This window comes from Apiospora marii, assembly GCF_038362585.1.
Source record: "Apiospora marii strain CBS 49790 chromosome Unknown utg000003l_segment0_segment0, whole genome shotgun sequence".
NCBI lineage: Eukaryota > Fungi > Ascomycota > Sordariomycetes > Amphisphaeriales > Apiosporaceae > Apiospora > Apiospora marii.
This window is the reverse complement of record NW_027117374.1, coordinates 5,426,505-5,451,040: the sequence shown is the minus strand read 5'-3', so window position 1 is coordinate 5,451,040 and position 24,536 is coordinate 5,426,505. Positions and strand designations below refer to the sequence as shown.

Here is a 24,536-nt window from a genome sequence, read left to right as displayed (position 1 = left end):
AAAAAGTACTTGTTTGGTTTCGAGACGTCAAACGGCTGCTCCGTTCTCCTCCTCCTCCACCCTGCCTCCTTCGTTTCCCCTGATAATGTGATGCGATAAGCCCCCCGGTTGCGGATTCAATAGGTGGTAGCATATAGCCCGAACCTGCCATCCGTCAAACTGAATGCGACCAAAACACCGGAATATCGCTCGCGCGATGCAACGCAGAAAACCAGTTTGCGGCTTGAGCGCAGGCGCATGTGATGGCATTCCCCGGTGTCTGGGCCGTTTGCGTTCTGGTTTGCGGAAGAGGCGAAGGCTCCAGCTCCAGAAAAGAGAAGTCTTCGGTGGTATTCGGGGTGGCTCGCTGGTGCAAGACTGACAGCTGTGGTTCTCTTGGCGAGACGGTTGATTGCGACATCGCCGGTACCCTGGGCGCGGATGCACCGAGAAGTAAAGAAGAAATGATCTTGCTTGTTCTCTCAAAGAGAGAAACTACAGAAGTCAATCGATTGCATATTGTTGGTCTTCATGCCGAAACGTTTCCGGCCATCTTTGCATGAACATGCAAGGTGACGAGCATCGGTGAATCAAACGCAACGTTGTCCGGGAGCCGGAGCCCGGAGGAGTCCAACTCACGGAGCGAACGAGACCCGTGTGATGAGTGAGCAGCCAGAGCCAGAGGCAGGGCGCGAGAGAGTCTGCGGCGCCAATCGCAACCCCTCTAGAGCACGGCGTGGCTCCTCCATTAGGCAAATGTGGTCCGCGCAGTCTAGGCTGTCAAACATTCACATTGCGTTTGGATTTTCCATCTGATGTCAAGTTGCTGTCAAAGTGGGCATGACGGGCAGCTCTTGACAAGTGGGAGAGAGAAAGAGAGAGAGATCGTGACAGCAGCAGCAGCAGAAACGGCTGTCTGTGTGTTATGCGATGGGAGGAGGAGGTGGTGGGTTCAAATACGGTGGGCTGCGGGCGTGCTAACAAGCCAATCGCAAACACTCCAGGCTGGTCCATCCCTACCAGCCAGGGAATTGAAGGGGAGGTAATGCGGCTCGTCTCTCTCGCCATGTAATCAGACGACTTAAAAGTGGGCGAACGAACGCGCCCGCGAATAAATGCCCTGTTCGCTTTTGGCCGTGACCCCGGCTCCGACCAGGCACACCCCCAGGCCCCGACATCCATCCCTTGAGACAATGGAGATCTGCAACAAACTGCAACACCTGCCCATTAGTTCAGGTGGACACGTCACTTTCGTTTGGGTGTGTGTGTAAACATACGCGTATGAAGGCGCATCACATCTTGACCTGCGTTTTTGTCGAAAAAGACCTGGGCGCATACGCAAGAGTTGTGTGTTCCAAGCGGCTGATCAACCTACTTATTTAACGGCAGGCAGGTAGGTATACAGCGTCCCCTTCGGTGTGGATAGTTACCGACAGGCGCGCATAGCTCTTGGCCCCAAATCAAGGCTTTCTTTCTTCAGCATTTGGCATTATTCTCCTGCATATGACCTGCGTCCAAGGCCATTGAGATAAAGTTTACCGGAAATAAAAAACTATCCGCCCCAGCGATGAATATAGATCGGTTCGAGTTGTGAGGTCCGATTCACCGGAAACCATCTAAGCCTCCCCTCGCGGCAACGCTGAAGCTGCATGCCGGTTATGCTTTATTAGTTGTACATCCAGCACTGATCCCGGCAGTGGCTCAGGCCTGCGCAGCCTGAAAACCAACTGGACCGTGAGCCCCAGCTGCTAGCCATTCAGCCGCGGCGTATAAATGGCAGTTGGCGATGCGTATAGGCTCGAGCATCTGTATAGGCAATCGAGAGACCTCTGCAGCTTATCGCCTTGACTTTCTCCTACTGTATCTCAAATTCATTCCTTGACAAATCCCCTCGCCTTGTTGTCTGTCCTGTCATCCCAAAGATATGTGATGACTGTCTGCCAATCTCGAGCCTCGACAGCTCATCCACCCCGCACGTGTTTCAGCCTCTCCCCTACCAGGAATATCCGAGTAAAAATGTCCATAGGTGACTCCCGAGTCACGCCTCACGAGCCTTGGTTATGCAACCCCCAAACCCAAGTTTAGGCACTGGCACATACTAGGAACTCTGCTATGATCTCCTGTAACGCCGCCAGCGGCCAAAAACCCACCTTGACCTCCAGGTTGCAGCTCTCAAGTATGATCGTCGACAGGGATGATGACCCGACCCCACCCACCGGTTCGCTCGCCATGTTGCAGGGCTGTCAACCGCAAATCCCACCCTGCCCTTGTCCCGGAGGTAAGAGGGAGATCCAAGAGGAAAAAGGATGACAGAAGACGCACTCTCTGACCTCTTACGCTTTCCCTCCAATGTTGCCCCCATGATGCAGAAGCGGCAGACCGGTAAAAAAGGAATCTCTGCAAACATCATCCTTGGGTTGGTGTTTTGAAGAGGCCTCTACGACAGTCCCTACAGGTAACTGCATGGTCGTCTCATAATAGTGTCTCGCCGTTTCCTTGCATTCCCTTCTTTCGGCCCCGGCGGTCTTATCTTCTTGACGAAATATATATAATTTAATCGCTTCATTTTCCTGGGAAGTCGATCTTCCTCGATCCCTTCGTTTGCACGCCGGCCAACTTGGTTGGAATTCGACCCGGCCTTTTCCTTATTTCATCTAATTCAACAGTGCGGCAAGAACCGAGAGGGGGGAAGAATAATCACCATGGCCGATATGGATCGAGAAGCGAACGGCTTCGCGCCGCCTCCGAGGACGTACCAGCCACCCGCCGCCGAGGCTTATTCTCAACCGGACCAGTACAGTTCCTATACCCCATACTCCAGTCGTCCGTCGAGCGCGGCATCTTCGAGGAGGGCCAGCAGTACCGCCCATCCCGGGACGCTGGTGGGCGGCGGCGAAGAGCAGGACGTAATCACACAATTGCCGATGAGCAAATCGGCAGATCGGCCGCCTCGGCCCGTCTCCAAAGACGACTACCGGCCCATGACCGCCTCGACCAAGCGGCTCTCGTTGACGAGCTGGGTCTCGAAACGCAGCATCAAGTACGGCACGGGACGGTTCGCGCGGGTGGAGCTGATACCGCAGCCTAGCGACGATCCCGAGGACCCTCTGGTGAGTTGCATGCCCCCTTGCTTCGTGGGACCAACCACTCGAGATAGCATCTGACATTGCGCGCAGAATTGGCCCATGTGGAGGAAGAACCTCAACTATCTGGCTCTTGTCTACATGACAGCGCTGATCGGGGTCTTGAAGACCATTTTCGTCAGCGTAAACGGCCCTATTTCCATAAGGAACGGTGTGTCGTATACTGCAGCTGTAGCATTAACTGGTGTCCCGCTCATGGTGTCCGCTCTTGCTGGAGCTTCGGGCCTCGTCGTGGCGAAACTGTACGGAAAGCGGCCGGTCTATCTGGCTGCCACGACACTCCTTTGGATCGGTGTGGTTTGGGGCTCGCAGGTGGTGGATAGCTATGGCCAAAACATGGCATCGCGGGTGTTCCAGGGCATGGGATGGGGCGTGTTCGAAAGCCTTGTCCTCGGCTCTTTGCAGGACACATTCTTCGTAAGCAGCACTCCGACACGTCACGCTGGAGATGATGGCGGGTTGCTAACACACCAACCACAGGAGCACGAGCTGGAGCCTCGGATCATAATTTCTAATGTCATCTCGGTCGCCACGACATGGGGAGGGCCGCTGCTCGGCGGTGTTGCCTCGGCCGGTTCCACGGGGTTTGCTGTCCAATACCAGATTCTGAACGCGTTTCTGGCGATCGGCGTGCTGCTGGTGATATTCGCCGCCCCCGAGACCGCATTTGACCAAGTAGCCGCTGGAGCAGGCTCACCGCTTGATGTGCAAGGGCAGCAAGCCAAGTTCCCCACCATCAACTTGAGCGTGGATGCCATCAAGAGATACATGGACACCATGAAGCCCTGGTCGTACGAAACGCGCGGCACAAAACTCACATTGGCTCTGCAGGTCCCCCGCGCCACGGTCGCGCCTACGGTCTTCCTGCTCTTCGTCGTCACCGTGCTTCCTCAGGCCGCCTTCTGGAGTTTCGCAAGCTCGCTTTCCATGCTTTTCAGCGTCATGCCGTACATGGCCTCCACTGGAGCCGTCGGTGCTCTGATGACAGGACCGGCCCTTCTCGCTCCCGGCATAATTGGAGCGCTGGGCACCGGCTACTTCTTGAAGCGCTTCACCCCCAAGGTCCACGTGGGTCTGATTGGCGTCGCCACCGTGCTCGTTTCCATTGGTCTTCTCGGGTTCGGCCTATACGTCTCGGGCGGCCAGAGCCAGGTGGTGATCGCTGTAGTGGGCGCCGCCGGTTCGAAGCTGAGCTTGCCGGCCGTCTCGTTCCTTTTGGGACTTTTGGCGGTGGGCGTCATGTGTCTCGAGTCGACGGCCCGGCCCATGATCCAACGATCGGCGGCATACACATCTTCCAATCTTACCATAGGACTGCGCAATACCGCCGATATGAACGGCGGTCTCATTTGTTGGCGAAATCTTGTGACCGGTGCTTTCATTTCGGGTCTCCCCAACGCCATCTGGGCCGCGGACGGCCTCAGGTCGGTGGCGCTTGGCATGGGCATCACCCAGATCTTCCTCGCCATGGCCGTCGCTGCCGTGTGGTGGATGTGGGGCAATTCCATCCTGAGGCTCGATGGCAAAGTGATGGGGTCCGTCGATTTGAATTTCCTCGGGAAGCAAGTGAGCTTCTTCGACGTAGACTGATTCCGAAGAAAAAGGAGGAGGAAAAGATGGAATACCAAGTAAGGGAAAGAATGCCAAGACGCTGGGTTTGAACCACAGGATGAATACTGCGATGGAGCACACAGTCCACAGGTAGCCATCAACTACTCTCTGTTTCATAGCCTGATAGTGTATCAATCTCATTCTCATACATCTCATTCTGCCTGATTGTACCCTCAGCTTTTGACTGATCGTCCCGTCTGCTCTCATCCGAGGGCGGACTAGCAGCGACGGAACCGTTCGTAGGTGTGTTTGATCGACAATGGCATTACTCGTATACGGGATATGGTGAGCCGCAAGGAAGAGTTGCGGGACGAAGAACCAGAACTCAATTACTGTAATGATGGATTATGGAATAATATTGTCAAGACGTTTGGGTAAGTGCATCCATATTGCTGCGGTGCAGACCGTGCCTGCCACTTGAGTGCCCAACTTGCCTCACCTAGGTGAATCATCAGACATCCACACTGTTTAATCAGCTCCGAGCAACTGGCAAAAGAAAAACGATGAAACCTACCCGTCGCAATGCCGAGATGAGTATTTCCTTTTGCTCAATCGGCCCTTGCCTAGCCGGTCCCCCGGTCCGATGTCAGCTCGCTTACGGAGGCTGAGACCTGTCAGTTGGACGGCAGGTACGCGCCACCTGCTTGCCCACATCAGATCACATGCTCGCTTACCTACCGATTTCCGATGCCAATTCCCCTATTAGTCCCCATCTTTCAGCTCCCGCCCATACCATCATCCATTCATCCTCTGAAGCATCCCCGCGATCCTCGCAGTCTTTTTCTCTCTTCCTTCGTGGCTGGTTACCAGCGCGGGGGGCAGCCGACACCCTACTGACTCGAGTCGAATTCCACAGCGTTAGTGCCAGATACGTGCCTGCCAACTAAATGGACGCTACTCGCAAAGGACCCCTCCGGGCCCCGCGCCGGTGGCGTAACGGTGCGGGGCAAAGTCCCAGCGTGATCGCATCCCATCCCAGATAGCGGCTGGCAGGATAGACACTGGGAACAACTCAAGGCGCTTTTGCTGATTGCCAGGGAGGACGAATTGATAAAGTCACGAGAACACCAATTGAGCGCTTTTTTCACATTCCTTATATATACAAGTGATTCTTTGTTCTGTTGATCATCGTTGGAGGTATCCAGTCGCATATATACGCCCATCCTTTGGTAAATATCTATCTGCTCGCGCTTGCGCCCCAACACCGACATCGCAACCTCCAGCAAACCCCCTATAAACAAACGCACGAACGCAAACATGGGCTCCGAAGCAACCCCCGCCCACCGGCCCCTCCGCCTCGCCGTCCTCGAAGCCGACACCCCCGTCCCCGGCGTCCTGGCCAAGTACGGCACCTACGGGTCCGTCTTCGCGCACCTCTTCCGCCAAGCCTGCGCGCCCGAGCCGCTCGAGTCGCAGCTGACCCTCTCCTCCCACGACGTCGTCCACGACCTCTCGTCGTACCCGGACCCCGAGACGCTCGACGCGGTCCTCATCACGGGGTCCAAGCACTCGGCCTTCGAGGACGACGAGTGGATCCTGCGGCTCGTCGCCTACACCAAGCGCCTGCTCGAGCAGCCGGCCAGAGAGGAGGGCGGCCGCGCCCCCGTCCGCGTCATCGGCGTCTGCTTCGGCCACCAGATCGTCGGCCGCGCCATGGGCGCCCCCGTCGGCCGCAGCGACCGCGGCTGGGAGCTCAGCGTCGTCGACATGGTCCTCACGGACGAGGGCAAGCGCATCTTTGGCGGCGAGACCCTGGTACGTTTTTTTTCTCTTCTTCTTTCTCTTTTCCCCCTTCGCACAGAAAAGACCGACCCCCATTCACCTGGACTCAACTAACAGATCATACTCCCGTACCAGAAAATCCACCACATGCACCGGGACATCATCCACGAGTACCCCCCGGCACCATCCCCCTGGCCCACACCGCCGTCTGCGCCACGCAGGCCATGTACGTGCCCCGGCGCATGATCGCCCTGCAGGGCCACCCCGAGTTCACCGAGGACATGGTGCGCGAGATCCTCGAGCTGCGCCACAAGGGCGGCATCCTCCCCGACGGCGTCTTCGAGGACGCCATGGGCCGCGTCGCCAACGCCCACGACGGCGTCGCCATCGCCCGGGCGTTCCTCCGGTTCCTGCGGGAATAATGGCAATAACAGTGTTTAACTCTCTTTTATTTCTGGGTCTGGGTGGCGGTACCACAATAGACGTGGCTGGCTGGGTCAGGGCACACCCGTGGGCCATCAATCGTAAATTCTGTATATACTACGAATTTCTCACATCAGCATGGCAGAAGACGGAAAGGCGTTATAAGTGTGTGTCGAGGTTGTCCTCGAATAGATTTTGTATATATATTATGCCCCCGTATAGATGAGGTGTCGTGATGCCGCCCGCGTATGTATGTATGCTATAATTCCATGTGCCCCATGCAAATGGTGTGGTATCTCCCTAAATAGCAGAGTCGTAAAGTCGTTATGATGTGCCAGACGCCGCTCTTATGCTTCAGCCCCGTGATGCTGCGCGATGAGCCGTATGCCGCTGTAAACGCCCGCTAAGTGTAAATGCTCCCCTTCCGCCCCTCCCCCCTTTTTCAATGCAAGAAAATGCAAAGTATGGCAAGATCCCAGTATGTTTCCCCCTGTGTTCCCATAGATAAATGCCCCCGTCCCACCTCATAAGCCGATTTCCTCTTCGTCGAGGGTATCCCACCACTCCCTTGCGCGTGGTGCCGACCGTTCCCCCTGCAAAGCCGCTGCGGCCTCGCGCTCGGCGTTCTCTTGGTTTCGGCGATCCAGCGCCGCGCTGGCGTCCCGTAGTTGTTCTTCCCTCGTTCGGCCCATAGTCTTTTTATGTGTACCGAAACTAACTCTTCTGGCGAACCCCTCGATAAAACCCCCCTGGAGGTGCAGCCAGGGCTGCTCCCACGACGAGAAGAAGCAGCAGTCGACGGCGGCGCCGATGCAGAGGCTTGCCACACTTGTGAGCAAGAGACCAAAAGGCTGCTCCTGGTGCTCGGGGTCGGCTGTCGTCCAGATGTGCGAGACGAAGGGCGCGATCCACGTGATGATGTACATCAGAGGGTAGACGAATAAAAGGCGGAGCTGCTTACGCATCTTCATCCGCGACTGGTACAGCGCATCCTCAGTGACCGACTGGGTCAGATGGATGGACGATGACGAGGTTAAATTTGCGGGCCGGGTAAATGGTTGTGTGGAGGATCCACCGTTGCGCAGCGGCCAGGAGGGGTTACGTGCGGAGCGGTCAGCCCCTCCACTGCGCTGTTGCCAGGGCGTGTCTGAATGGTCCATCTCGAGTCCCTCTTCTTTCTGGGCATCCCGCAGCACGGGTTCTGGCGGTGTAATTCCTGATGCGTCGAGGGCGAAAGAAACTGTGGTGGGAGAAGCCGAGTCTAGACCGAACTGCCGCGTCTGAGGGTGGGACAGGGCCTGGAAGTCCGATTCCACCCAATTCCAAGGCACCGGCTCGCTCTGGCTTTTTCGCAGCTGCGTCATGTGTGGCGCTCTGTCGTCGAGCTTGAGGGTGCTGACGGTGGACGTGATAGACTGGTGGCGTTCTCGATACTCGGGTTGCTGATCGGCGGCCGAACGCGGCGGAGAAGGGCCTAGAAGACCGTGAGACGCCAGGGTTGGAGTCGGTGGCGGCTCGCGGGCTCGCGTCGTCATGCACTTGACATGGCTCCTGAAATTCGATGGCGCGGTGTTGGTGCTGGCGCGCCTTTGATCCAGCTGCAGCCGGTAGAAGCGAAACCCGAGGAAAAGATATAAGCCCGAGTAGGTGCAGATGATGACGGCAAAGATGATATACCGCGGGACCCAGCTCAACGCCATGCGGTACCACAGCGGCTGCACCGGCAGATAGCAATGCGGACCGGTATTCACGTATCGCTGTCCGGTAATGGGCACAATGGCCGCCAGGATTAAGGGGATGACGAACCAGGCGGCATACGCGTACCGCCGGTAGGGGTAAAGGCCGTTTTCACCGCCAGACCGCTGCGGCCTGAGGATGAACAGTGCCGAATGGATGGCGACCATGAGGACCGCGATGTCGGAGGCCTCGATGGCGGAGGTGAGAAAGAACGCGCTCACTTGGCACAAGGTGTCAGATGTGTCCACGGGGGTCCCCTGGATGAAGTAGACGATGGGACATAACATCAACCAAAACGCCTTCATCATGTCACTCTGGATCAGCAGCATGATCAAACTAAAACGCACGATGTTAGCCATGGGTGGACGAGGCCGGACAAGTCTGGTGGGGCACAAGACTTACTCTTGCCGAAAGCTGCGTCGCATCCTCACAAACCAGTAGAAGGCGACAAGGGCGGCGAAGACGCTGATGGTCGAGAGAGATAACGAGACAGACTCCAGTATATAGAGCGTGTGGGGGGTGAAGCTGACAGGCAACCCGTCGGGGTTCTTGTCGACGCCATCGTCGGTACCGTTTGCTATTCTGGAGACGACGAGCTTTGCAAAGGCGGGATTAGGCTGATGGGCCATTTTGTGAATAGCTTGGGCCAGCTCGGGTCATGAAGCGATGACCAGATCAACAGACTCAGCATCTCAAACGTCGTGATTCCTCGAAGTAGCTCCGGCGGTGGTGAGGAAGAGGATACCGTTGTTGCATCCGGGACATGAGAACAAGATGCACAGGTTCTTCTCTCTAGATGCGGTGGTAGTAGTAGTCGACGACGTCCTCAGTCAAGTGGTTCGAAAGATGACACACGGGGATGTATGTGTGTCTTTTCCCGGGTGAGCGAGGGAATGTAAGTAAAGGGTGTGGGTGAGCGAGTGCCGTGCGGGAAGGGCGTCCACAAGTGTCGTAGGATGATGACCAAGCCAGCAAAAGTGAAAAAGCGAGCCAAGCCCGGGGCGGGATCGTACTTGGATGTGGTAGTAGGTTGGTTGTATATGTTATTTCGATCCAAGCCTACGCGCCGTGCAGCTGTGTGTGTGGTGGCTGGCGGGAAAACAAGAGTTTACCTTTAGGATGATATGCTCAAGAGCGTGCCAGATACATAAACTCCCACGCCCCAAACTCTCAAGTGTGCATGCAAGATGGGAGAATCAAGCGGTAGGTCGATGGCGACCATAAAAAAAGGAATGGGTCAGCATTAAGCAAAAACACAAAAAAACACGAATCGGCTTGATGATCAACCCAACCCCAGAATCCAGGTAGGGAAAAGAAAGAAAAGTTGGCAAATTGCCATGAGATCAAGTGGTTCCACATAAGAACGGGCATGTACAGCCGAACCGAACTGCCCGCGTTGTTTTTCGAGGCCTCGTCTCGCTTTCCCTACTGGATGCAGGAAGTTGGTACCTCCCATTGCTGCTGCACGGAATCCATTAAAATCGACTTTTCCCTCGCTGGCCCGTTGGTGACAATTACTGCTGTGTAGGTAATACGGGATTATTCAATTTGTGTTCCTGAGCCTAAGTGGTCATCAAAGTGCTTGGTGGCCTGCTAGGCTTTCCGACTACCTAGGTAGGGATCCCTTAAGCCGATGGCTACTTCGCGAATGTACCGTCGACTTCAACGGGCAAGGGCGACACATGCAGCAGCGTGAGAGACGGAGCGTTTTTGGGCGCAGGAATCGCTCGAGGGCTGCACGCTGGCGGTGAGATTGCTACTTGGGTACAAGGGCAGGGTAGAGCGAGTCCCTGTAGTTTGTCTTGGCGGATGAGGCTTAAATGTGTTGGATGGCGATGATTCGATGGCTGCAGGCTGGGAATACAACCGCGCCCCCTCAGGCCCCCCCTCCCTCAAAACATCCCCAGGTCGTTACTGTTTGCCCACCTGCCCGCAGTCGCGGCCGAAAGCCAATGACGTGACCCCGTTATTTTAGTTCCCTCCAGGGCTACTACTACTTTAAGAATTTCTCCAAGTGACCCTAAAGCGACCTGAGCTCGTGTGATTGAGCTCGGATCTGGTGACCTCTGTGACGCACACACAGTCTTTGGGGAATCGCTGTATCTCTTTCTCGGGACGGCCAACGATAGGTAGAGCCGAGACTCCCCGCCGATGCAGTCATTATCAAGATGCAAAATTAAAATCCATCTGCTACTGTCGCCTGTCGGTGGGACTCGTTCAGATGACAAATGAATGGATGAGACTTTTTAGATCGGATGGATCGTCGTCCCATTTGATTAGGTACATGTACATATGCACCTAGCCTGCTAAATGGCCTGCCTGTCGGCCTGTCGCAGTCCAGTCCTCGCAGTGGCAGGAATGATCCACGACTCTGTTACTTGGAAATTCGCAGGTATTGTCGGGGATGGCAGATGGGGAGGGGGGGCGTAGGAGGCAGGCCGATGGATAACCACCGGTTTCGCCAAGCGCCATTTTTATTTAAACGGGATCGGCGCCTGCGCAACTGCGTGTCCTGCTGCCATCCAGTACTTTGCCTGCCCACTGGTCAGCGATGCGGCGCACACCGCCGCTTGGATTGCGCCCTGAACAGTGAACCGAGTTTCTCGGTGCCCAGGTCTCGTGATGAACGGGTGAGCGCCGGGGCGTTGTCGTATTGCTTGCTTGTGTTTGATGGTTGGGAGCGCGCTTATTCGATCTCGTACACCGAGGGAAGGAGGCCAACCAACTTACTACCTACCAGTCCTTGATCTACACGCGACATTGCGTTTCCGCACGCACTTTGAAGGGACCGAGATGACAAGGGAATTCGCAGCATGGGCCATCCCTGGAGTTACGGAATGAAGGGAAGCTAAACCTAGGATGAGATGACACTTTGTTGGCCCATCCAACTGGTGATGATGCTGTGGATGTGCGATTAAGTGGTCTGGTAGATTGGACGACGGAAAATAAAGAAAAAATAGTCACTAAAATGCAAGTTATTGGGAATTAGCGAGGAACAAAAATAGCAAGGCAAGTGCGATCCAGGCGTCAATGCCACGACGCTGGTTGGACAGCCAAAGGGCCTGCATAAAGAGCACTGACGGTGGGCGTGCCCATTAGCCTGGGCAGTTACTACCTACCAGCCTACTAGCCTCGACTTGTCCATTTCCCTCGAGTTCTTAGGTCCTGCAAGTGATCTGCGATCCATTCCTCCCCCCCTCCCTCGAGTCCCTTCGAGCCCACTGCCAAGTCCCCTAGGTTGGAATTAAATCACTGCACACACACGTTTTTTCCATTAAACCCGACCCGAAACAGAACCCCGAATTCCATACGGAGCAGTATATCCATGCCGCAGCTGCCAACGTCCCTCCGTCCACGTCGCTGGCGAATCACGGTCGGGGCGAGGGGAGACACGAGCCAATCTGCCCAACCACCTGGCCGTCCATGCCCGCGCGCCCACTGGTTTAATAAGGCCGTCCCGTGCAAAGCTATGGTCACGACGGGCACTCAATAACGTCAAGCTGATCTGGGAGACCCAAGATTCCGCTCACACTGCCCCGTTTGAGCCGCATGAGAATCGAATGATCGTAAGATACCTAGGTAGCGACTCTTATTCCCTTCGTGGCGAAAGCGCTGCTTCCACCAGAGTACGCTATACTGTACATACCAGGGATCACTTGATGCTATTGGCATGATGCTTGTTTTATTCAATATACGGCATTTAGTCGAATGAGCTTGCCTGTTCATCTGATACCGATTGACGGAAATGGCCTGCCGATCATTCACGGAAAGTAATATACCAAGAGCCGCGCTACCGCGATGAAGGGGATAAGCACTCGACAAATACGAGTCCCACTTACTAGCCATTACATAACAGGTCTCGGCAGAGACACGTTCGCCTAATATAGTAATGTAACAAATCTTGGCAGAACCATGCTTACTTTTGATATGATGAGTTCAGCAATGATGTGTAAAGAGCGATGAGGTTGAGAGGCATCGAAAGATGCGATGAACATGAAGGTTCGCAGCCAGCTACCCATGGTCACGATCTGTCACATGGATTTATTTATATCTCCATCGATGTTATTTAGAGTTTCTGCTGCGGTTAAAGCAAGGATTGCGCCCGATAAGACCAGCAAAAGTGAAATAGTATATCGACATATACCGTGAACTCGTTGGCAGACAAAAGCTATCTACTACGGTACAAGGCAGGATAACGTTTGCTTGCCCATGATGATGTTCAATTTTCCTAGAACATCCCGAGAGAATCATTTTCGTGCACCCTAAGACTTCCCACCGGAACCACCCGCCACCTTCAACGTCACGACGCTGCGGCCCGGGATGGACACCGTAAACGCACCCCCATCCGCCTTCGCCTCGATACTCGCAAACGTATTCCCCTGGTTCGTGAGCCAAGCCTGCGGCGCCGCCGACCCGGATTCCACGCCACCGCCAGTAAAAGACGTCTTGACCGACTGCGCGCCGGACCCCGTATTCGTAAAGACCACGACCACGGACCCGTCCGCATTCAAAAACGCCCCCGTGATGACCCCTCCCGGCGCCCCCGTCGCCGCGACGCGCCGGGCCCCGGGCCGGATATGCCGCGACCACATGGCGAAGGCCCAGAAGATGCCCGAGGGCACGGGGTTGGCCCCGTCGGTGGCGTCGACGAGGTGGGACCCCGACTGCGTCTGCCGGATCTCGAACCCCTCCCAGAACAGGTAGGCCGAGAGCTGCGCCTCGACCATGGCCCGCGCGATCTTCTGGGCCCAGGTGAACCCTTCCTCGTCGGCGCCGCCGCGGTACCACGTCCCCACGAACGCCTTGCCGTTCCCGTCCCCCGGGCCGCCCTCCGTGTTCCACTTGGGCAGACCCGTCTGCGTCAGCGGGCTGCGCGCGTCGGAGCTGTAGGTGTGGCCCGTGATGACGCCCAGGTACTTGGTCGAGCCGGCCTTGACCAGGGCCGTCGTGTAGGTGCCCTGCATCTGCCAGCCCATGGCGTCGCAGCAGGTGAGGCTCACATTCACCCCCGCGGCCTCGGCCGTCTGGTGCAGCGTCGGGATGAAGGAGATGGCTTCCTGCGCGTTGCTGCTGATCTGCATCTGCGAGTAGCTCGGCGCGAAGTCGGGCTCGTTCAGGAAGCCGAGGTGCGTGACGGGGAGGCCCGCCTCGTTGTAGTACTTTACGTACTGGATGAGGAAGTCGGCGTAGGCCTGCCGCCAGTCGCCGGAACTGCACGAGTGGCCTGTCGTGCCGCAGAGGTACCTAAAGTAACGGGATCAGCTCGGCGGTTCTTAGGTTGAAGTAGAGACTTCACCAAGGATGACTTACCCAGGACGAGACTCGGAGCCACTAGTCTTCATGAACCCAGGAGCACTCCAGGCGTCGGCGATGATGGTCTTGACCCCATAGCTCGCCGCCTGCTTCGTGAACCAGAACTGCCCGCGGTCGTCCCCATCCCAGACATAGGACGGTTTCCCCGACGGCGAGCCGGGGCTGTTCGGGAGGATGCTGTCGCCCTTGCCGCCCGACCCGACCCGGTTGCGGATGATGCTGAAGCCGGCCCCGGTGGTGGTGTTGAAGAGGTAGTCCAGCGCCTTCTTCCGCGTCGAGGCGGGGGCGTCTTGGAACTCCTTCGCCCGGCCGAAGGCCTGGGAAAAGCCGAAGCCGTCGATCTGCTGGTACTTGGTGCCCACGTCGACTGTCACGGACGCCTGGGATGCGGCAAAGCCCGCGAGGAGGCTGCCGAGGGCGACTAGCTTGGAAAGAAGAGGTGCCATGGCCGGTGATCTGCGTTGCAGAAAAGGTAGGTATCACCCCTCATACAAGCTTCCTAGCCGAAGCTTCATCGCCGGTATATATGGCCGAGCTATAGCTCCCATCATCTCATGTTCGCCCTCGCCAATCTGCCCATCTCCCGGCTCATCATGTAGACATTTTTCTCCCATACGAGCGCGGACAGGACCCTTCCGGCTCCTGGGAGCATGGAGCAGCCAATGAGGCAATCCGTGCAGATTGAGGTTGTACCGTTTCCCATAACCAGCCAAAAGGTTCAAGTTCACGCGTGGAAATACCCGCGCCCGAGGGGGGGCCATCCATTCGAGAAGATCATCCGGTAGAGCCAATGATTGGAGGAAGTTTTGCCAATACCCGTTTCCCCAGTTTTGCCATCCATAAAGGCTTCAGCTTCGGCATTGGCTGAAGCATCGCAAATGACAACAGAGCTCGTATAGCTTTGCTCCATACCTAGGCAAGTCAGGTGGTTGAAACGTCCAACATGTTGTTCAAGGCGTGGTACGACAGGTGCCCAGGTGAATTGGACGATGTACACGTTCCCAGGAGTTAGCTTGAAGCCAGCAGCCATGCACGTGTGATGGTTAATTAGTATGTACGTAGTTTACAGGACAACACGCAATTGACTTGAAGAAGCCCAACCGGGCCCGGGTATAATTTTGTCTACCCACCGTTTGACGCCGAACACATGCAACGCATTCTTGCTAGAAAAGAGACCGAATTCCCAATGCCGTCCGTGTTGTAACAGTATTTCAGCGGAAGTTGCCGCCCCCACCACCACGCCGCCCTTCTCGACGACGACCACCACCGCCATGCCAGCCGCCGCCATCACCCTGCCTCCCACCATGACCGCCACCGTGACCAGGAGGACCGAAACCACCCCCGCCACCACCACCACGCCTGCCGCCGTGACGCCCATGGCTAGGTCCTGAAGGCCGCTTGGGTTCAGGACCCCGGCGATCGCGGGTTCTCTCCGGCTCGGGGCGGACCTCCTCCTCAACTTCGGTTTCGTACTCTTCGAAATCATCCTCAAAGTAAGGACGGGTAATTTCCTGCTCCTCGCGTGCGGCGTCCCGGTCGAAAATGAACCGCTTGGTAATGGCTTCAGTGCTGCCAATGCCTCCCTGACTAGCCGGGGGGAAAGGCGGCGACGGCGAGTGGTACGCGCAATCCTCGCACCAAGACGTGAACACAATAGCGCGATCCTCAATCTCCTTATTGATGGCGATCTTGATTTCAATAAACCTGTCCAGGGGATACCGCGAGCCTAGTCGGGTGTGTTTGTGGCTTTGGGTGTAGAGATCGAGCAGGTCGCTCAGGACCTCCAGCATTTGAGCCCGCGATACCTGGTACTCTTCGCAGTTGATGGCGGAAATCTTGTCTTTATGCAGACCGGTGAGACGTGAAGTAAGCTCGATAAGGGATAAGGCCACGGTCCAGGTCGTCTTTTTGAGAGGCGCAAAGGTTTTGTAGATATCAAAAGCCATGTCCCATGCCACGGGGTAAAATTCAGTCATCCACTCCTCCTTGGCCAGAAACTTCTTGATGAGTTTCACCATCAGGCCGAGCGGGTATCGAGCATTGAGATTGAATGCGAGTGTTTCAATAAGCATGCGCTCAATGCCAATCATGCTCTGGCTGCGTTTCTCGAAGACCTGCAAAACCTGTTAGCAAAACGGAAATGTTCATTGTACGCGGTGTTCTCGCACCTTGTCGTCCGGTGTGCGCTGATCGCTGGGATTGCTGATATTCCAAGATGCGCAGGCGATCTCCTTGGACTTCTTTTGCGTGTCCTCTGTCTTGCACGCAAACCAGAGACAGGTAAGAGCTGCTTCATTGAATGGGAATTCCGTCCTCCCATAGTGCAGACGGAATTTGTGCCAAAATGTGCAAGCCGTTGCAAACGTCTTCGCCGGGCTGCGAGCCGTGTCAGCAATCAAGATCTGAACTCATCTCGTAACGACTTGGGGGGAAAAACTCACAGCCCAAGGTTTTCCCTCGCGCTCTCAATGAGCGCCACACCCTCTAACCGATGTTGCTCCTCCTTGGAAACTCCTTTCGTCAGCGTCTGTATATGCTGCTCGCAGATGAAATCATGCTTGGTGATGATGCGACCAGGATGAGGACCACGCGGTTTGTTGCCGCCAACGGGATCGTCGGCGGTCGACGTGGCCGCGGGAGCCATGCTGAGATGATGGATGTGGACAAGAACCCGACAGCTTTTTGGCAAAGGTTTCCAGCAAAGTCTCAAAAGCCCGATTTAAAAGTAATCATAGAACCTTGCTCCTTGTGCTATTGTTGCTGTAAAAGAGTGTAGTGTAGAAGATTCATAAGTGCAGCCGGGTCGAAGCTCTTCGCGCTAGAGGTTGAGCAACAGCGATATTCTGACTGTGGCGGTGCAAAAGTGTGGCTGCCGCTTCACATTCATCTTCCTGCAGCCAGATGCACCATTCCCATAGTCGACGAGGAAAGGGTTGGGATTCTTAGTGAATGATATGGAAATTCTTCGATATTTTGATATCATTCAAGCCTTGCAGCTTATTTTGGCATGATAAAGCGGTCAACACGCATTGTGATAGTTCTTGCTTGTGCCCGGATGTCAGTAGACCAACCTCCGACTTACATCGAGTTTCCAGAGCTCTGGCCAATTAGAAGCTGCGACCGAGGCACCGCGGTTGGAGGCAGCTGCGATCTGGGGGAGTGCGCAAGCCGCTAACGTCAGGTACGTAATGGGGATTATTCAGGGCCCGTCTGCCTGTAAGCTCCCTGCATCAACAACATCATCCATCTCAACTTCTCCATCTCATACACCGGCAGTGCCGTACAGAAACCCATTCTTGGACCAACTTCCAAACCAAACATTCACAAACACCAAAACAATCAAATCAAAACAACCATACACAGTAACCAAGACTACTACTCCCTTAATCCATAACCCACGATGCGCGCCGCCATCAACCTGGCCCTCCTCGGGCTAACCACCCAAGCCCTCTCCTCGCCACACCCCCGCGACGACCCCGAAGACGACACCCCGCTGCCCCTCGTCATCTGGCACGGCCTGGGCGACAACTACGCGGCCGAGGGCCTGCAGTCGGTGGGCGAGCTGGCCGAGGCGGTGCACCCGGGCACCTTCGTGTACTACGTGCGGATGGACGAGCAGGCCTCGGCGGACCGGACCGCGACCTTCTGGGGCAACGTGACGGAGCAGGTCGAAAAGGTGTGCGCCGACCTGGCCGCGCACCCGATCCTGTCGACGGCCCCCGCCATCGACGCCGTCGGCTTCTCGCAGGGCGGACAGTTCCTGCGCGGTTACGTCGAGCGCTGCAACCGGCCCCCGGTCCGCAGCCTCGTCACCTTCGGCAGCCAGCACAACGGCATCGTCGACTACCGCGCCTGCGGCGCGACAGACTGGCTCTGCCGCGGCGCCATGGCGCTGCTGCACGGCAACACCTTCAGCTCCTACGTGCAGGGCCGCCTCGTGCCGGCCCAGTACTTCCGCGACCCGGCCGACCTCGATCCCTACCTCGAGGCCTCCAACTTCCTCGCCGACATCAACAACGAGCGCGTGCTCAAGAACAAGACGTACGCCGAGAACCTCGCCCGCCTCAAGAACTTCGTCATGTACATGTTCGAGGACGACACCACCGTCCTGCCCAAGGAGACGGCCTGGTTCGAGGAGGTGAACGGCACCGAGTCCACGCCCCTGCGCGCTAGGAAGCTCTACAGCGAGGACTGGATCGGCCTGCGCGAGCTCGATAGGAAGGGCGGGCTCAAGTTCGAGACCACTCCCGGCGACCACATGCAGCTGTCCGAGAAGGTGTTGAACGAGACCTTCAGCGAGTACTTTGGCCCGTACGGAAAGAAGTTCGGAAAGGAGGCGACCATGGGCGAGTTGTAAAGTACTAGAAAGACATTAAGTTGAAACCGGGCCTGGCGTTTACGGGTTTTCATGGCAGATTGTAGTTTAAGTTTGTTTCACAGCAGGCAGTGCAGTTTATTTTTGAAAGGACAACACACAAGACACTTGTATTATTCGCGATATGCTTGGCCCTGACTATGTGATTTTTCCCTCTCGAGAACGCCGTGCGATGCCTTGAAACCAACGGACGCAGTATCCCCAAAACGCCACAGAAACGCAATTAAAGCGAGTTAATACGTGCAGAATTTGTCTACACATCAACGGCCTTCTTAGCAGCGGCCTTTTGCTTCTTGAGCTTGGTCTTCCTCTCAGCAATCTCCTTGTCCAAGTCGTCGCCGGCGGTCTCGGCCTTTACGGACAGCTTGCTCTTCTTGGTCTTCTTAGGGGCGGGCTCCTCGGGCTCGGAAGCAGCACCGTCCAGGGACTTTCGCTTCTTGCCGACGTTGGCCTTCTCGGGGGCCATCAGGGCCTTGGCCTCCTCGGAGCCGTCGGCCACAACATCCTTCTCCTCGAGCCACAGCTCGTCGGTGAGCCAGATAGGGAGGGCCTAGGAATTGCAAGATTAGTCATGTTCAAAAGTGAGCGTTTCTGGGAAAAAGGAGGTACATACGGCAGACTCGGGTCCCTTGATGTAGATCGACTTGACGTTCTTCCATTGTTGGGGAATGAGCTTCTTCACCAGCTCGTTCGCGACAGCCTCGGCGTTGGCGGCTATTTGCTCGGCGGTCCAGCCGGCGTAACCGATACGGACTGCGGTGTTGGTGGAGGGCGAGAGGTGCACTTGAACGGCGCTAACCGACTTCTCGATCTCGGCGGCCATCTCGGCCGCTGTGCAGGTGTTGATGGAGTCGTCGCCCCTGGCCTTCTTGCTCTTCTTCTCGTCGCGAGACTGGAGATCGACGGGGATCGGGCGCTTGGCGGTGGTCTTGTAGAAGACCTTGCCGAGGGCCTTGGGAAGGCGGTTGATGATCCTGGAGTCGCCAAGGAAAATGTCGTGCTCCGCGAACCTGTTGGGGCGCATAATGTCAGAAATATGGATAAGGAGTAGCGGATGCGTGATAGACCGCATCTGCACCGCTGGGGGTTCAAGAATTGGCTACTTACAGCTTGCGCTGCTCCTCGTAGCGCTTGTACTTGGCCGTCAGTTTTGTGAGATCAATGACTCTGTCGATGCGCTTCCTCCACTCCTCCGGGAAGTCATCGGACGCCACCAGGTTCTTGTAGGCGCGCTGGGGCGAGGCCGAGATCAGGCATATGCTCAGCTGGGGGTCGGTCGCGAGCTTGTGCGGCACTGTGATCTTGTGCGGCTTGAGGCGGTTGCTGTCGGTGATGTGGCGCTTGGTGGTGACGGTCATCCAGATGGGCGTCTCGTTGGCGGCCGACTCGTCGTCCTCGAGCAGGTTCTTCTTGGTCGCGCTGGCGGCCTTGTCCTTGGTCGCCTTCTTCATGTGCACCAGCAGCGCCTTGGACGCCTTCAGGGTCTGCTCCGGGCTGACCGGAGCGACGACCTGGCTGTCGGAGCGCAGCACCATATCCTTTGCGGGAGCCATACTGTCCGGTTTTGAATTACAACAAAAGGGTTGATATGGGCGATTTGGGAGGATGTGTTTTTTACTGTTGTTTTCCAGCGATCCGTCCTCTCGCTGAAGCCAATGCTACTAAACTTTCTTAGACGTGGGGCCTGCTCTCGTCCAAAAATTTCCTTATCAGCCAGCGGCCTCGCAGATTTTCCGGGCATTATCGGCCGATAACAGATAACCTTAGTTCTCGAGCAACCAGCCGCGGGCCAATCATGTTCATTTCGTGCCTGGCATGCGACTTTTGGGACGGACTGTCCAGCCAGACAACAGCATTCTTTCGGGCATCGGCATCGGCATCTGTTTGACTAATGAAAACCTCGTCCCTTTTGATTGCATAGTGCATGCGGCTGTCAAGAACGTAGTATCACCAACCACTGCCTAAGTATTCCTTCAGAACTACACAGACAAATTCCATGACTCTGACCCCCCGCCCTCAATATGATGGAAGCAGTATTTCAATGCGAGCCTCCGTGCTCATACCCAACGCTCGGACACCAATAGTCTGTCTTAGGACTGAGAATTACTTGTTCTATACCCTGCTGCTCTGTGCATATATGCATATACTACCTTGCCATCCAGGGATTTCGTTATGAAAGCAATTGAGGTTTTAAAGCGGAAAGAATCTACCTGCGGCAGTTGGAACTTGCCGGCACTATTGGTGTTCATGACTCAACGTTGCCTGAGCGAAGGTCGCTGTTGCAGAAAGACCTAGGTACTCCGTAATCTGCATCCCTATGGGCGACTGACGACGACCCACGCATCCTGATCTGCGAACATGCGTGTAACGTTTGTCGGCATTCTTCCGGAGTCATGCCGGATTCGCGGGTAACGTGTGTATGTGTGTTGTGTCATCCGGATATCCGGCGCTGCTCACGAATCTTCAAGAGATCTGGGCCGGCCTGGTCTGATGTTGCGCCCCTTCGGGAATGAGATGCTGTAGCGTACCAAATGACGACCTTTCGTGTTCGTCGGTCGAAAAAGGTGATTCTCTTCGTGTGGGCACGTGGCGCAGAACGTCCCTTGACGGAATTGCGCTTCGTCCCGCTCAAACCCCCTTAGCCCCTTGCACCGCCAAGCGCCGAGAAGCCCCACGGTTCAGGCGAGAACCGCCTTCAAGCTGGGGGGCTTGGGGGCCTCGGGCTACTGCCTCGGGGCCTAGGGGGCCAGAAGAAGGATAGGGTCTTTACAAGAGGTATCACCCGTAGCGGGTATTGTTGCCTGTTCAAGGGTGCATTTGCGATGTTTTGCAGAGTGTGAAACTATTTGGTTTTGTTCTTTTGGCCGTCTATGATGTAAATATGCACCCGAACCGCAGATTTGGCAAGGGAAAAAGGAATATTGCAGTGTTTGAGGGAGGATTGCCTCCCAAAGAGGACCCGGCGCTTCGGAGACGGTTAGCGGAGCACCACCTGCATACGGACGGTTGTGCTGACGGAAGAGCATTAGTTGTATAAATCCACAATTCAGTATTGCGATCTGTAGGAGTCCGATACGAAAGACCCGTGGCTTCAGCGCGACGTATCCAGGACGTCCTTTTCACGGGAATCAATCAGTTGAGAGAATCGAGTAAGCATTGCATTGGATATCACATAGGAGAAAATCCGCCAGAAGGGGTGGACATGCATGGCGGTGCAACTGCATGCACATTTAGACAAACAATAACGGGAAATGTTTCTACCAAGCGAGACGTTGCAAGCCGCCGAGACTGAGCCCAAGTCGAGCCAAACATGGCAGGATCAGGCCCCCAACTGGCCCTCCTACGCTGGTTATCAATACCAAGACGCATGGGTTGATTGATTGTCACAAAGCAGGCACAGGAGTCGGTCTCACGGATTTACTTGAGCCCCTCAATCGACGGCGACGGAAAATTGCCACGCAAAGTCGGGGTTTGAACTCCTTACCTACCGCCCACGCGGCGTCACACCGCATAGCGACGCTTTTAGAAACAAGTTTGGGCCAGTCATCGGCCGACGTTGGGTCTGGTTTCTTCGGCTGCCGTCCGTGGTGCCTGCACGGTTGGTTGAGATCCGGGGGGAAGGATACCACCACCCATACATATGTATCCTGCGGAACCGGAACCGAAGCACGGGAAAGGCCAGCAGCCAGCACAAGCAGTGCACAAGTGGCAGGCACTGGAATGCAAAACCGCTGTTGCATCCCGATGTTTGGGAACGATGCATATTCATATGCTTTTTCAGCCTCGACTATCAATTTTTGGGGTATGCTGTTCCTCGTCTTACAGTCGATGGAACATGGGGGTTCTTTTCTGCCATTCCATTTAGGCGGCATGTAGTTGGATCCCGGCTGGATTGTGTTGTGATACTAATAAGCCAGGTAAGCCCATCACCAACGTCAAATGTTGTTATTTATGGAATGTCGCAGGGGCTGCATCCTACCGAGCCTCAAGGCCAAGGGCAAATCGGCTCACTCCTCATCCGCGCTGCCAGGTCAAAATGAGTCCCTTCACACAGAAACGCATCGGGCCATGGAGGAAGCATCCAGGAAGCTGCTGTGCCGCACACCACTAGGATTCTAGCGAGATTGACAATGGCAGGCTTCGCCCACAATTCCTGCGTCATTGATCGACCTGCCAAGCCGAGTTTAAGAGCCGAGTTCGAATACCACCTGGCAACTGGGAGGATGCGTAGCGATGCTCGAATACCAAACGGCCGCTCATAATAGATACCTAGTGCATACCAGTACATGGGACGAAGCGTTGTCGCTTACTACCCATACTCGTTTCTATCAAGTTTCCATAGTAAGAATGAGTCAGCAATCAGTATGTATTCACGGCGCATACAGCCGTTTCTCGAATGGAAACGAGAGCCCTGTCTGCACGCCCGCATTAGGACGACTTGTTTGGACTCAGCCGTCGGCAAGTAGTAGGTAGATCTGGTCTTCTGATCATGTGCGATTTGAGGGCCCAGGCTAGGCTTGGATATTGACTTTCCGCTGCTGCAATGCTACACACCATCACATAGACTGCCATGCACCATGCCCTGCTTCCTCGATGTTTCCGGCCGGACCCAACTTCTTCTTCCCCCAAGAATGCGACTTCCCATCAACGCCGGTTGGCCGTAAATGGCAGCTCCAATCGGGGGGCGTCTGCCAATGGGGAAAATTGATCGCAGGCACCGATGCATGGGAGCAAACCACCTGCTTGATCCAACGACGATGCCGCGCTATCTTCTCAACGATGCAATCAAGCGAGAGGGAGAAAAAACAAGCGACGACGACGGGAAAGATCACGTTAGACGGATCGCAACACACACGCACTCTAGTCACTGAGCACTCGGACTTGACCATGATATGACGGATGCCCAATTGATCACTGTGGAACCCTTTCGCACATAAGCGTTGCAGTTCAAACAGTATCCAGCGAAGATCAACCCGGCGCGAGCGTGCATATATCTCCTAGCCTCGAAGCACTAGTAGGGACCGGCACTGGAGGGCCAATGCGACATATCATATCACAAAAACCACATCAATATGCGCATACGTAGGTATCTACGTGCCACCTCTTATGGGTGTCTAACAGGCTGTGGCCCTTTCTAGTAGTAGCTGGGCAATTAATACTAACTGACATACATATAACCTCAGCCGACTCGGGTACCATGCCCTGCAGCAGCAACAGGTCAATAGCCATGCCAGCAAACACAGGCTAACAGCCGAGGAGAACGCCACAACGTCTCGGAGCTGTCTCGACCGCCTCGACGATGCAACGCAATGATGATGATAACCGTTAATGGACTTCGCCAGCTTAGCGGCGGAGTTGACACCGCGAATCTGACGACAGGACGGACTAGAAAACCACGGCGCCGGCTATCTGGACACCTGTTTCACCACCGCGGCCTGTCTCGCCTGTCAGCATGTCGTGGCTTCATCATCACTGTCTCAATTGCTTTGCTTGTTTCGTTTCTCTACGACGAGCTGAAGGGGACGCTGCTGGTACAGTCATCTCCCGTTTCTGCGGCCGCGCCACCGATACAGTTCGTTCTGCAGCACACGAAAAGAGGAAGGAAGCCATGCGTGCGACTGTATGTACGGAGGCGCCCAATATTGTTTTTGATATATCGCTTTTTCTCATGCTGCATTAAGCCTTCTCAAAGCGTCGGTGACAGGCGCATAAATGTCACAGTGCCCTGCGTCGGGCATGTATGTATGTACGAAGCCAGCCATGTAATGTAAGGTTGCCTGTATGTTAAAAAACCCGACCCCTTCGCAGAAAAAGCAAAACGGATATGTAGGCACATAAGGAATAATGTACGGAGAGGTATCGGTATCAGGTGTACGAACATTTCGGCAGTGAATTGATGATTGGGGGCCCAATTTTGCTTAGGTTGCGTGGAGGTCGGCTTTTGCTCCGCTATACTGCTAGCAACCGCTGGACCTTGCTGCTTGCCTGGCACCCAGGGGCGCGCTACTGTCCTGGGAGGGGGTCCCCTGCTGAACAATGTCGTACATGTGGGCCTGTCAGAACTTCTCCGAACAAACAGAACATTGGAAGGGAAATCGGTTCTACGCCGGCGCCCGCCCAACCCAACTCGATGCAGTCTCGCAGTACATACATGCGTTCCACGTCTCGACAGGTGTACTTTTCTTAGTAGCAAAAGGACTGATAGCCAGCCTGGCCCCCTCGAGAGTCTCCAT

General features: G+C 55.6%; 7 protein-coding genes across 7 annotated transcripts; 3 read left to right on the top strand and 4 right to left on the bottom strand.

Annotated features, from left to right (window-relative positions):
• Positions 1 to 2,681: 2,681 nt before the first annotated feature.
• PG985_005245 (MFS-type transporter) lies at positions 2,682 to 4,712 on the top strand (the record flags this gene model as incomplete). Its single annotated transcript, XM_066825014.1, has 3 exons — positions 2,682 to 3,089; positions 3,156 to 3,539; positions 3,603 to 4,712. 3 exons carry the CDS (start codon positions 2,682 to 2,684, stop codon positions 4,710 to 4,712), a joined length of 1,902 nt encoding a protein of 633 aa, XP_066688174.1.
• Positions 4,713 to 5,990: 1,278 nt separating this feature from the next.
• Positions 5,991 to 6,877, top strand: PG985_005244 (uncharacterized protein; the record flags this gene model as incomplete). The annotated part of the gene is made up of 2 exons (XM_066825013.1): positions 5,991 to 6,492; positions 6,573 to 6,877. The coding sequence occupies 2 exons, from the start codon at positions 5,991 to 5,993 to the stop codon at positions 6,875 to 6,877; spliced, it is 807 nt and encodes a 268-aa protein (XP_066688173.1).
• A 525-nt stretch (positions 6,878 to 7,402) lies between these two features.
• Positions 7,403 to 9,244, bottom strand: PG985_005243 (uncharacterized protein; the record flags this gene model as incomplete). The annotated part of the gene is made up of 2 exons (XM_066825012.1): positions 7,403 to 8,951; positions 9,018 to 9,244. The coding sequence occupies 2 exons, from the start codon at positions 9,242 to 9,244 to the stop codon at positions 7,403 to 7,405; spliced, it is 1,776 nt and encodes a 591-aa protein (XP_066688172.1).
• Positions 9,245 to 12,877: 3,633 nt separating this feature from the next.
• Positions 12,878 to 14,374, bottom strand: PG985_005242 (glycoside hydrolase family 5 protein; the record flags this gene model as incomplete). Its single annotated transcript, XM_066825011.1, has 2 exons — positions 12,878 to 13,859; positions 13,926 to 14,374. 2 exons carry the CDS (start codon positions 14,372 to 14,374, stop codon positions 12,878 to 12,880), a joined length of 1,431 nt encoding a protein of 476 aa, XP_066688171.1.
• A 765-nt stretch (positions 14,375 to 15,139) lies between these two features.
• Positions 15,140 to 16,572, bottom strand: PG985_005241 (CTD kinase subunit beta; the record flags this gene model as incomplete). Its single annotated transcript, XM_066825010.1, has 3 exons — positions 15,140 to 16,042; positions 16,097 to 16,304; positions 16,370 to 16,572. 3 exons carry the CDS (start codon positions 16,570 to 16,572, stop codon positions 15,140 to 15,142), a joined length of 1,314 nt encoding a protein of 437 aa, XP_066688170.1.
• Positions 16,573 to 17,328: 756 nt separating this feature from the next.
• Positions 17,329 to 18,285, top strand: PG985_005240 (palmitoyl-protein thioesterase precursor protein; the record flags this gene model as incomplete). Its single annotated transcript, XM_066825009.1, has 1 exon — positions 17,329 to 18,285. The coding sequence occupies one exon, from the start codon at positions 17,329 to 17,331 to the stop codon at positions 18,283 to 18,285; it is 957 nt and encodes a 318-aa protein (XP_066688169.1).
• Positions 18,286 to 18,556: 271 nt separating this feature from the next.
• Positions 18,557 to 19,856, bottom strand: PG985_005239 (uncharacterized protein; the record flags this gene model as incomplete). Its single annotated transcript, XM_066825008.1, has 3 exons — positions 18,557 to 18,853; positions 18,917 to 19,313; positions 19,411 to 19,856. 3 exons carry the CDS (start codon positions 19,854 to 19,856, stop codon positions 18,557 to 18,559), a joined length of 1,140 nt encoding a protein of 379 aa, XP_066688168.1.
• Positions 19,857 to 24,536: the final 4,680 nt, after the last annotated feature.